At 42.6% G+C, this 11,601-nt stretch overlaps 1 protein-coding gene across 1 annotated transcript; it reads right to left on the minus strand.

Moving 5' to 3' along the window:
- Positions 1–5,465: 5,465 nt before the first annotated feature.
- On the minus strand, positions 5,466–11,322 carry LOC105911700 (SLIT and NTRK-like protein 1). The gene has a single exon (XM_012840531.3). The coding sequence runs from the start codon at positions 9,850–9,852 to the stop codon at positions 7,774–7,776; it is 2,079 nt and encodes a 692-aa protein (XP_012695985.2). The 5' UTR covers positions 9,853–11,322; the 3' UTR covers positions 5,466–7,773.
- Between the last annotated feature and the right edge of the window lie 279 nt (positions 11,323–11,601).

Below are 11,601 nucleotides of genomic sequence, written 5' to 3' on the forward strand. Positions count from 1 at the left end.
TATGGTTAGCTAGCTAAGGAAACTTTTAATAACAAACGATTTAAATGGAAGATTTCCGTTTGCATGAAATGATAGCTAGTTATCTAGCTAATGTTATAGTCTCCTCGATTTAACGTCTACAATTATAATGGGTTCCTGTGACACTTCGTATGAGCGAATTCATATTCATGAGTTCATATTCACACATATTAACACCAGTTCATTATGTGTAAAGAATGCTGATATGAAAAATTAAAACAACCAGTAGTCAATGTGCAAGCTTCCAATTTAATTGGAATTTAAATGATTTAAGATAATCTATTTGAGTTGGGGCAGTCTGTCCTTCAGTCGAGGCATGATGATCTCTCGCTACAAGTTTCACCTGTTCGTGTTGGCGTAACAAATGCTTGTGGAGTCAAGTGCAGTTGAGAGGCGCTTGTCTCCAGGGCACAGATTACCCTTAACTGTTATATTTTTCTCTTTTCACGGATACAAATAAAAAAGGCTGGACTGGAGCTGTCCCTGACGGGACAAATCAAAATCACCCATAATATTTCGGGATGTCCCGGACAATTCGGGACGGTTGGCAACCCGACTTGCACCTAAGTTATAACATATTTGAGTGTGCTATATATAAAACATTAGCAATGACGTCAGCTAGTTCGAGGTGTATGCATAGGCTAACCATTAAATTAGCAGCACATTTCCCGTTTAACAATGATTACACATGGACTTACCTGAAAGTGATGCACGGGAATCATCTCGCAGTTTCTTTCTCTTTCTTTTGTCTGCCCCTGACTCCTGTTGTCTTTTTGAGGCCATTTTCGAAAAGTTGACCTAGCCTACTGTCAAAGTTCGTCAGGCCACTGAGATAGGAAAGGGCACCCACGGCGAGCTTGGGAAGTTGAGTGTGTATATTTGGGGAGGGGGGGAGGCGTAACTTTTTTTAAGCAAATAAATATATCTCTTGTTCTGCCTGTTTTGTGATATACATGCATAAAAGGTCCCTACTATTTCTATACTGAAATAATATCGGCATTATAATTATTATAACTATAATGATTTTTTCAGTTGCCTATTTTTTGGTGCCCCCACAGGAGTTGGTGCCCTACGCACAGCGCGTAGTGTGCGTTATGGGAGCGGCGGCACTGCTTCTCTCCATCCTTCAGCTCTGCTTTATTTTCCCTCCACATTTCTTCTCGTATCTCTTGAAAGTCTTGCAGACCCCACTTCTCTCCTCCTCTTTCTTCTTGGCTTCTCCGTTCACCTCCTCCCCTCTGCTCTTTCGTCTCACTCTACCCCCCCCCCCTCCCCGCACTTCAGACCTGCGGTCCTTTTCCATTTTCTGTGATTTTTCCTCCTCTCATCTCTCTCTCTCTCTCTCTCTCTCTCTCTCATCTTCTGCTCATCTTCTCTCTTTCTCCCAGTTTCCCTCTTTCTCTCACTTGATCACACCTCTCTCTATTCATCTCACAGCCATTTTTTATCTTTTTTTTTCCCTGCTTTTCGCTAGATGAGGGATCCTGAGTAGGCTCACATCAAAAGCCCCAGTGTTACACTGCTGGAGTCTGCATGATACGGGACCCTCACCAGTCCTCCGTGGGAAGGACCTCACCATTCTCACTGCTCTCGTGGGCTCCTTGGTGTGCACCAGTGCTTCATCACAATCACATCAAAAACAGAAAAGACAGATCTTGGATTACCCCCCCCCCCCCCATCCACACACACACACATCTCTTTCTACCATGAGATGGCAGTCAGTATAATTCTTCTTAAGCTATATCAAAGTCAGCCTTCAACAGCTTTATGTTTGTGTTTGTGTGTGTGTGTCTGTGTGTGTGTGGTGTGTGTGTGTGCCTGTGTGTGTGGGTGTGCCTGTTTGTGTGTGTGTGCCTGTGTGTGTGTGTGTCTGTGTGTGAGTGTGTGTGTCTGTGTGTGTGAGTGTGTGTGTCTGTGTGCGTGTGTCTGTGTACATGAGTGGCTGAGTGGACATACTCAGGTGTAGATGAATTCAAGTGTAAATCTGTTTACAGTTTCTGTGAGTGTGTGTGTCTGTCTGTGTGTGTGTGTGTGAGTGGAGGTATTCAAGTGTGTCTTTCTGTGAGTGCGTGCGTGTGGGTGCAGGGGCGTTTCAGTGACCCGGAGATTGGATCTTAAGACGATTATCACCCTCGTCTTGAGGCCTTGCCACCTCAACAGCTTCTCCATTCATTCTCAGATAAGGCTGTCCCCATTGGCCAGAAATGAGCAGCCCTGCAAAACATGATGCATTTTGCCTGGGAGTATATAACTGAAGAGCTAGGCCAAGGATGGAGAAAGTATCACTGTGCTTCATGCCACATGAATTCAATGGTATTTCATTAGTTAGCATAACCCCACAAGAAAACCTCTCAGTAAATAAAAACAGAGTGGGTGTTCAAACTCACCACTAGAGCCTGAACAGGCTTGGGCTAATGTATGTGTTTTTTTTTATCTTCCATTTATTTGTCCCTGGCAGTTTTAGTCTGTTTAGCTGAGCACGTCAGAGTGCTATCTAAATGGAGACGACTGAACAACCAGCAGAATATTTATGGTCTTGACATTCGCGGGGAACAAAAAGCAGTCTCCCGCAGCTTTCTAGATGTACACGTCCTTCGTCAACCCTTCCGCAATGCACAAACGGATTGGTGTGTAGTGACAGATGCCCGCGAAGAGGAGAAAAGAAGATAAGACATGTCTCCGAACCTGTTTCTAAAGGCAAGCAGAGGGGAGGACATGCGCCCACACCCCCCAGACCTGACAGCATGAGCAGTGACGCAATTGCCCAGGCATACACAAATAAGCTTTAGCAGATTTGGGAAATCATGCTCTCTTCGACATCCGTATGTGGTGAATCCATTTTGGGTTTTTTTGGAGCTAGAGAGGATTGCAGGGTAGGTAGAGGTGGTCAGCTGTGTCCTTGCTGAGCAATTAATCGATCCATTGGCCATCGAGGACTGAGTTGGAATTGTGTAAATCCCTTTAAGCCAAAAAAAAGGAGAGGAGCTCGAAATCAATCGATGAGCCCTCAATGGGACTGGAAGAGCAGAACAAACACACCTTGGAGCACTGCAGGCCCATGCACCGCATAGTTTGTCACAGTCTGATTCACCATCTGTCTTCGGGAGCATGAGGCCTGTCCTTGAATGAGGTATTCTTTCTGAAAGGGACCGACTTGCTCTGTTGACATGACACACACAGACAGGACTGGACAACAGCATGAAAATAAGGAAAATGAAAGAGAGATGGGGGTGGAGAATATGAGGGGTAGAAATAAATAAATAAATAAAGTTCAAAGAAGGTCCCTTTTGACAACCATACGAAACACTAGAGGAGGGGTGAAATAATGACATACAGAGATGTGTACGCCCTGTTTTATATCAAAATCTTAATTAGTGGACACATTCTCCTTCAAGATTTTACCATTCTAACATAAGTCACACAAGAATAACACTACATGTCTAATGTTAACATTTACCCAAAACGATTTTTTTTCTTCCCTAATCAATATCCCTGTTGTGCGTAACAGTGAGTCCTTTGAAGTTTCATACAGAGCACAGGGGATAATAACCTTGGCCCACTTCAGATCAGGACTTTGACCATCCAGCTAATTATAAAACTCAATATCAGACACAGGGGCAGAGTACTTCAGGTTTCCTCTGGGTCTCAGCCAACTGTGCTTGAGCAAAATGAGTGGAGGCAAAAAAAAAAAGAAAAGGAGTAAAAATGGCTCGACAGCACCCCAGGTTCTAAATTCTCCCTTTTGGCATGCAGGGCATAGAGTGTGATTTGTGGTGTTTACGGGCGTATTATAGCCTGGGTATTTCCTTCCAGGTAAAGTAGGGGTGTGGATTGGGAGGGGGGGGGGGGCACAAAGCCATTTATATACCCGTGAGGAGTGGGCATTGGTGCTTTGCTGAAAAACAAAGCCAATTATAAAATCAATAAGCAAAACGCGGGCATGGGGACAATAATTAGGGATGCGCCAACAGTCTCTGTATTCGTGAGGCCATTTGCTGTTCTGTAAAATGTTAGTTGTCAGCCAGGTCCAGCTGGGACTGCAACGTGTTCAGTCGAATGCGTTTTTTCCTCAGAGGTTGGGTCTCCAGGCTGCTTTCTGACGGGCGCAGTTTGACATTGGAATAATATCATTCTGATCAGCATGGCAATGGAAAATTTGCAAATGTGGAGGAGCTTAATCAGATTAACCCACGACACAGTAGGCCACACGTTTTCCTCAATAATTCAATTAGGCTCAGTTACTATTCAAATAAACATAATTTCGCCATGGGGCAGAGGTTGGGACCAACGTAGTGAACAGCCATGGAAAAGAAATTAAATGGAGCACAAAGTAAAACAAAATGGCCTTGGTAAAGGAGGACTACTCCACCACTCGAACAAATGTCTCCCTGATCATTAAACGCCTTAACAGTGTAACTAACTGAGGCTTGCAAGACTTTAGTGGCCACCAGTTAAAGATATGGCCACAGGCAACATTTATCTGAGTAGAATAGAATGGCCCTATTGTGAAGTGGTGCTTTCATGATAATGACTAACAAGATAACACATTACATACCCATTAAATCAGTCAGATACAGCTTTTGCTTTTTTTTAAAGACAACAATAATCATTAATATGAGTAAAAGTAGTGGTGGTAGATGTAATAGTGGTAGTATTGTTGTTGCTGCTATTGACGATACCTGAATCACTGCACAAGTGACTGACTAATAGCCAACCCAAAGAGAACACAAAGACACTGGGATATATATATATAAACAGAGAGAGAGCAAGAGATGGAGAAAGGAACATCTAGGTAACTGCATGCAGCCCTGACCTACATTTAACAAAACAAAATGCACCTCATTCCCAGTGTAGTTCTCAATAAATACAGAACACAAATTGGATAAAATTATACAGAGATAGAACTGGCTAGCTACATCATCTTTACATTGTAGACATAAGAAATGGCTCATGATATCTATGATCCCCTTACAATATTATACATGTATGGACTAGTATGTTCACTTCTGTCCACTATAGGGAGAGTGACAACGAAAATCCTAACAGTCTTCTAACAGTGCGCTTTGCTGAATTCTGTGAACCACAGTAGTGTGCTTACATATCCGACATATGTTGAACCTTGTATGTCATGCCCTCTCCATCAGCTGTCTGTGCCCTTGTCTCAACCTCGGCTTTTATTAACTTGACAGCTAAATACCGCTGTGAAAGGAGCTCAGGGGCAGCCTTTTCTCTCTTTAATTTCATACCATCAGCACTTGCACCGCAATGTGCATTTCGGCCATTTTGAGTCACAACATGACTTAATACATTACATAAACAAGGCATGGGTTCACTCTCTTCGTGCCCCCACAGATTCATATCAAATATGTATATAAATATTGCATGACAAACCCTTAAACCATCACACAGGAAGTGCAAAGACAATAAAATGGCCTTAAAACGAGTAGTTACTCAACCTCAACCACACTTTATTTAACAAAATATAGGCAGGTCGAATGTAGCAAAGCATAGAAATGTCATTTTGAGACACATCATTGAGAATGCTGCAACAAATAATTGATGAGCTGTGGCATCACGCTCCACAGTAAGACAGATAATTATCTCCCCTTGTGATGAGCAGTTAGCTTAGAGTGATGGGCTGCCCCCCAACAAAAGTTGTCACACAAATAATAGATCCAAAGGTCAGACTTCAATTTCAATTTTCATGGCAGGGATGTGTGTGTGTGTGTGTGTGTGTGTGTTTCTGTGCGTCTGTGTTTTCCAAGATAAGATTTCAGCAAGATGTTCAGCTGTATTTTAAACACCCATGGGATGGTGTTTCATTAATCTTTTCATTCCTGCTTGAAAAATAAAGAAAATGCTTTGATAAAGTAAATGTCTTCTTCCCCACTCCAATCCAATGTGTCTGAGCTCACGATGAAGCCATGAGTCTATGCTGTCAGTTTAGGTCTAACATCCACCTGTCCTTTCAAGCAGGCCACAGTCCAGTGGTGGCGTCCAGTTCCATCATATTACATTACTGTTGATTTCTTTCAATGTATCACAGACAGGTAGCTCCACACACATCCGACCTTTCAAATGAAAAAAGAGAAACAATAAAAAAAAGCCTGGATCTTGTCTTCAAGGCAGGCTGGTCTGATTCATACAAAACAAGAAAGATCACTGACAAACTGAAAATGCAGAACAAGTGAATATCAGATGTGAGTTATCATAGACTATCCTTGATGGTACTTCCTGGCGCGTTTATCTCTATACACGTATTTGTTTGTAAAATGTAATGTTAAAAATACTGGACGACGCAATTCTTGATAATTCTCACGCGTATGCTGGCGCAAATCCCCATACTTTTTGCACGTAGTCAATGTCCATGCATTCTTTCGTGATAAGTGCCATGTTGCAGATTCTATCCCACCTCTGTACACCCTTCGCTCCCATCATTGTTTGAACGGGTGGAGATACAACAGCGACACCTTGAGTGGAACTTCTCCGGAGTAGCGCTCCCTCTCCACGTCTGCCTCTCTGCCACAAGTCATGTACAGTGGACTCCCTTTACGTGTCTCGTGTTTCTTATACATATATACACTTCTTGCTCGACATCACGGACATGTTAGTTATAAAATGTCATTTCATTTAGACATATTTGGACGAAATAGATGGCTTTACAAAAGCTCACAATAGTTAAAGTGAATAATAGGCTTCGTGGGGGAACACTTCTTTAAGGACATAAAAAAGCGTTCTATTCGCACCCAGTACTGCTAACGTTACCTAATCCTTACTCTGCACATACCGAAACATTGCGTTAATGGAAAACACTTTACTTCTGAAAAATAGGCCATTACAAAACTACCGTGTCTTTTCCCTTTCCTGGCAGACAGTATCATTTCATCCACTGCGACCCAAAACCACACAAGATCACGAACCGTTTGTGGCTACATTAACTCTGCAGCAGAAGCACTGGAGTGACGTTAGTTGGTCATGCTCACCTGCGTCCCATATATCTGAATGTCAACAATTGGCACACCATAAGATAACACATTTTACATTCATAAGGAGGTGACTCAGCAGATATCCAAAGTCTGCAAAAAGTATAAATAATCCTGATATCAATCAACAATCAAATGATAAACAGAAAGAACATGCATTTACAAGTTTCCTCCCTTTTTTTGTTCGTTTCCGCTTTGTAACAGAATAAAACAACAAATACAAATTCTAACTGCGTTTTGTCACAAAAAATAGAGAAATGGCACTTTGAATATATTCATATATAGTTTTATATTTATATATATTTATATTGATAACACGAAAGAAGGTTCGAGTTTGTTTCTTTGTAACTATGGTATGGATCCCAGTGTGTGTTGAGACCATGCGAATCATGCAGATATGATACAGTTTTTATTTACATTACATTCATGCTCGTGCACCATTTCCAAGTCCTCTTTTCTCAGATGTTCGGTCTGATTGCGGCAAAATGTCTGTACTGGGCAGGGGCAGGGGGAGGGTTGTTCTTTTTTTTTTCTTTAGTTTTTTTTACATATATTACACTTAGTTCTGTAGCAGAGGTTCGTTGACAACTACAGTCAACTGAAGAACACAAAAAATAGGCTATTTCCGACAGAAGCAACTAAGAAGCTTTGAAGTAGGCGATGCGTCTTTCCCCCCTCAGTCCTTTCTCTTTTTTAACGGCACGCAGTTTATTTGCTTATTTCTTTAGTTTGTATTCCAGCATGAGCTGTCCTTACACATTTCAGCATAATGTTACTTGTCAGAAAGGGAGTGAGCGCCACAGTCGTAATTCCTATGCGGTGCGTCTGCGTTGAATCCACTATGCCAGTAAGCTGAACTGTCGCATACTGTCTGTAAAGAATTTATCTCTGAGGCTGAGGAGTTGCCATCTCTTCGCTTTGATCTTTTACGGTTCCGTAAGATAAAGACGAGCATTCCCACAACAGTGAATGCCGACGTGACAAAGACCAGCAGCAAACCAGGCACCAGTACAGAGATGGATACTCTGCTGGGTTCCAGATAGGAGTTGGACCGTGTCCCCGTGTCTACAGGGAAAGTGCTGTTTTTGGAGAGAGAGGTGGGAAAGATGTTGTTTTTGAGCCGTGGACAGAGTAGCTCATTTTTAATGTGCCGAAAATCCCTGGCCCAAGACTCCGGGGGGGACTCGCATTTTAGATCACTTACAATGACGTCTGGCCCAAGCTTAACTGCCCACTGTTTGAAAGGAACAATTTTACACGAGCAATCCCATGGGTTTCCATGCAAATCAATTTGTATAATGGAGTTGAGCTGATCTAAAACACCAGGCACTGGGAGGTATGTGAAATAATTGTTATGCAGGCTGATTTTTGACAAAGCCACCCCTTGAAACACATCCACAGGTAGAGATTTCAACAAATTGTTGTTGAGAAAGAGGACCCTCAAATTCGACATGGGATTGAAAGTGCCTGCCATGATGAGCTGAATGTCATTGTATTCCAAACTGAGATATTCCAAATTCTGCAGTCCCACAAACATTTCCGCCATTAACGTATCCAGGTAGTTTTTGTCCATATACAGCCACCTTAACTCAGTGAGATTTTGGAAAGTGCCATTTTCTAGCGTTTTGATGTTGTTACCCCCCAGATCAAGTAAATTGAGACTGATGTAGCCTCTTAGGTGGTTCTTTTTCACAGTGTGGATGTTGTTGTCGCGCAGATTCAGCTCGTGCGCCATAAGGGGTTTAGGCTTTAAATTGGCCACGCTTTCTATTTTCTTGCCCTCGCAGTTGACCCCGAGTCCTTGTCTGGTGCCGATCAGTTTGCAGCTGCATGACTGAGGACAGGATGCGTTGGACAGCTGGTCCTTCTCCCCTGTCCCCGTTGCCATAGCAGTGGGTTTCGTTTTCAGCTGCCAGTTTTCGCCTGATTTCAGGGGCCCCTTATTTCCCGGAGTTTGAGATTCTGTGTCACCACCGGTTTTATATGGCGTTGGACGGGGTCCAGGATCGGAGATCTCTTCTTGGGTGGGCGGTGCAACCATGCCCGTGTCTATCCCGCTCTCTGAAGGGCACAGGTCTGCCTCTGATGTCTCGTTTAAGTCCCTTCCCTGCAGTATAATCGGTGCCTCGCAAAGGACACTCCCGATAAGAGCGTTCTGTGGGATATTCTCCAGCCATTCCTTCAGAGACACCAGATCGCAGTTACAGTCCCATGGGTTGTCCTCCAATAAAACCTCTACTATGCCTGGTATTTGTTCTAGAACTCCTTCATAAGGCAACGTTTTTATTCGATTTCCTCGTAGGTCGAGGTGCGTGATGGGTACATGTTGAAACACATTTGTAGGAAGTGCAGTTATAAGGTTGTCGTTTAGGATCAAAACTTCAAGTTTACTCAAGTCCCTGAACACAGATGGATCAAGGTCTCTCAGCAGATTAAAATCAGCTTGAAGATATTCCAGGTCGTCTAAACCAAGGAACGTGTTCTTTTTAAAAGATCGTATTTTGTTGTTGTTTATGTGCAGCCGTTTGACAAGCTGCAGTCCGAGAAAAGCGCCGGGGACAATGTCGTGCAAGCCGTTGTTCTCCAAATGTAGGCTGACAGCATTGTAAAAGTTAGCAAACTCGTTGGGAAACAGTCTGGACAAGGAATTTCCATGGAGCAATAAATGGTAAAACTGGGAACTCGGACCAGTCAAATGATGGAGATTACTAAAGCTCCTCTTTTCACAGTCAATGTGCAAATCGCCTTCTATTGCATTGCAGGAGCAAATCTGATCCTTACAAACGTCCCTTGTAACATTTCCAATAGCAACACAAAGAGCCGCCTTCAGCAACACAATCCAAAGAAGCATTTTCAATACCAACAATTCATCCCCGATTTCAAGACATGAATGCAGTCAGCGAACGGATGTTTGTCTGGGATTCAAAAAGATTCACCACTCTTAAAAAACAAGACGACAGTCCGTAATTATATCCATGTCCATATAGCTTGCAATGTCCAGGCGTAGGCTGGTAAAATTGACCATAAGATGTATCAGCTCAAGAGAATCCTTTTGTTCAATCCTCCATCAAGATTTTTGAAAACGACCGTAAGCAACAATACGTTACTTCACCCATCATAACATTTGGCTTAAGGTTTGCGATGACTGACCTTGCAATTTTACAGATCCGTGATTTTCTTACGGTGCGACGCATGCAGTGAGGTGCTGTTCTTTCTCCCTTGGTGCTGAATTCACACCCCGAAGATTTAATGCTGATCACAATGCACCGCAAAAAGATACCTCCTCACATCGTTCGGTTTCTTCCCGTGTCACTACTGTCTTTTTTCCGTTTTTGAATTACGAAGACGGTAACCAAGAGACTCTGGTCGTTCCAGCCTGGTGCTCACTGGAAGATCTGACACCCTCTGCTGAGCTGCAATGGCAAAAATCCATCGGGTGAGGGAATGCTGAAAAAAAATCAATCCACATACAGGGCAAGTGTTGAAATGTTCACATTAAAAGCCGTCGATATGTTTAGACTGTGAGTCTTAGTCTCTCGCCTCAGTTTAAGATTTTATAGCTTGTGTTTCCGATTAGATTTTCCATCCAACTCTGCTGACAACCAGATACACTGAAGTATTTGTTCCGAGTTGCCTTTTTAAAGTAAACCGCATAGCGCACTGCCAATCTCTAAGATATTCCCGTTTCGAATGAAGGTTATAATAACCTCGTTTGGTGTCTTCTAAACGCATTTTTCAAAGAATAAAAAAGCTGTTATATCAAGCTAGTGGGATACAGGTGTTACTTTCCATTTGGCAGATTCTTTTAAAAGGAATCCGCAGTTGAATGCGGTAAAATAATTAACTACATGCCGTGCCTGCAACAATCCTGCCCACGAAAGAATCCTACTTCGATTAATGTACCAACACAGGCTGCGTCAAGGGCATGTATGTAAACTATGCGCGCATACGTCACCACTTTAAATAAAAAAAAAAAGGTTTAAAAGAACATACGACGGATTGTGAATGTTCTGTTTTAGGCTATTTGTTTAACTACCGTTCACGATTTGGCTCACTTCCAACATCGTGTTCTTTATGTCTGGTTACAGAGTCACGCACCTTTTCTTCATTTTATCACGCAGTTTTATCTGACAATATATCAAATATGTGACAGTGGACTGCACATTTGCCGTCTGTGTAAAAGTGGATACGTGGTAGACGAATATGTGCCTTCCTTGTCTTTTTCCAAACTACAGTTATTTAATAATTCTGAAATCAACGTTTGAAATGTCTAGGTTGAAAAATGTTTTTGATCTGTTCATTCCTTGTTCCAAGCATTCGTTAGACTGCAGACACTGACTCCATCCACATCATAGATACCACCCCCACCCCCACCCCAAACATCCTTAATGAGCCTTTCTCAAAATGGGTAGTGGGCGTTCAGTTGTGTGCCTCCAGTTCTCTCTTCTTTATCTGATGATAAAGCGATTTTGTGTTTTTTAAATTGAGTAAAACAACAAAGTTAGAACTGCAGTAATGAGCTACAGGGCCATTTTGAGGTCTGATGACACCAGTTATCCTACAAAACAACCGGCTACAAAACAACATCGACAGAAACAAT

This window comes from Clupea harengus, chromosome 21 (assembly GCF_900700415.2).
Source record: "Clupea harengus chromosome 21, Ch_v2.0.2, whole genome shotgun sequence".
NCBI lineage: Eukaryota > Metazoa > Chordata > Actinopteri > Clupeiformes > Clupeidae > Clupea > Clupea harengus.

What these genes read in the sequence shown, in the direction of transcription:
- LOC105911700 (XM_012840531.3), bottom strand. Translation starts at nt 9,852, where the DNA reads ATGCTTCTTTGGATTGTGTTGCTGAAGGCGGCTCTTTGTGTTGCTATT.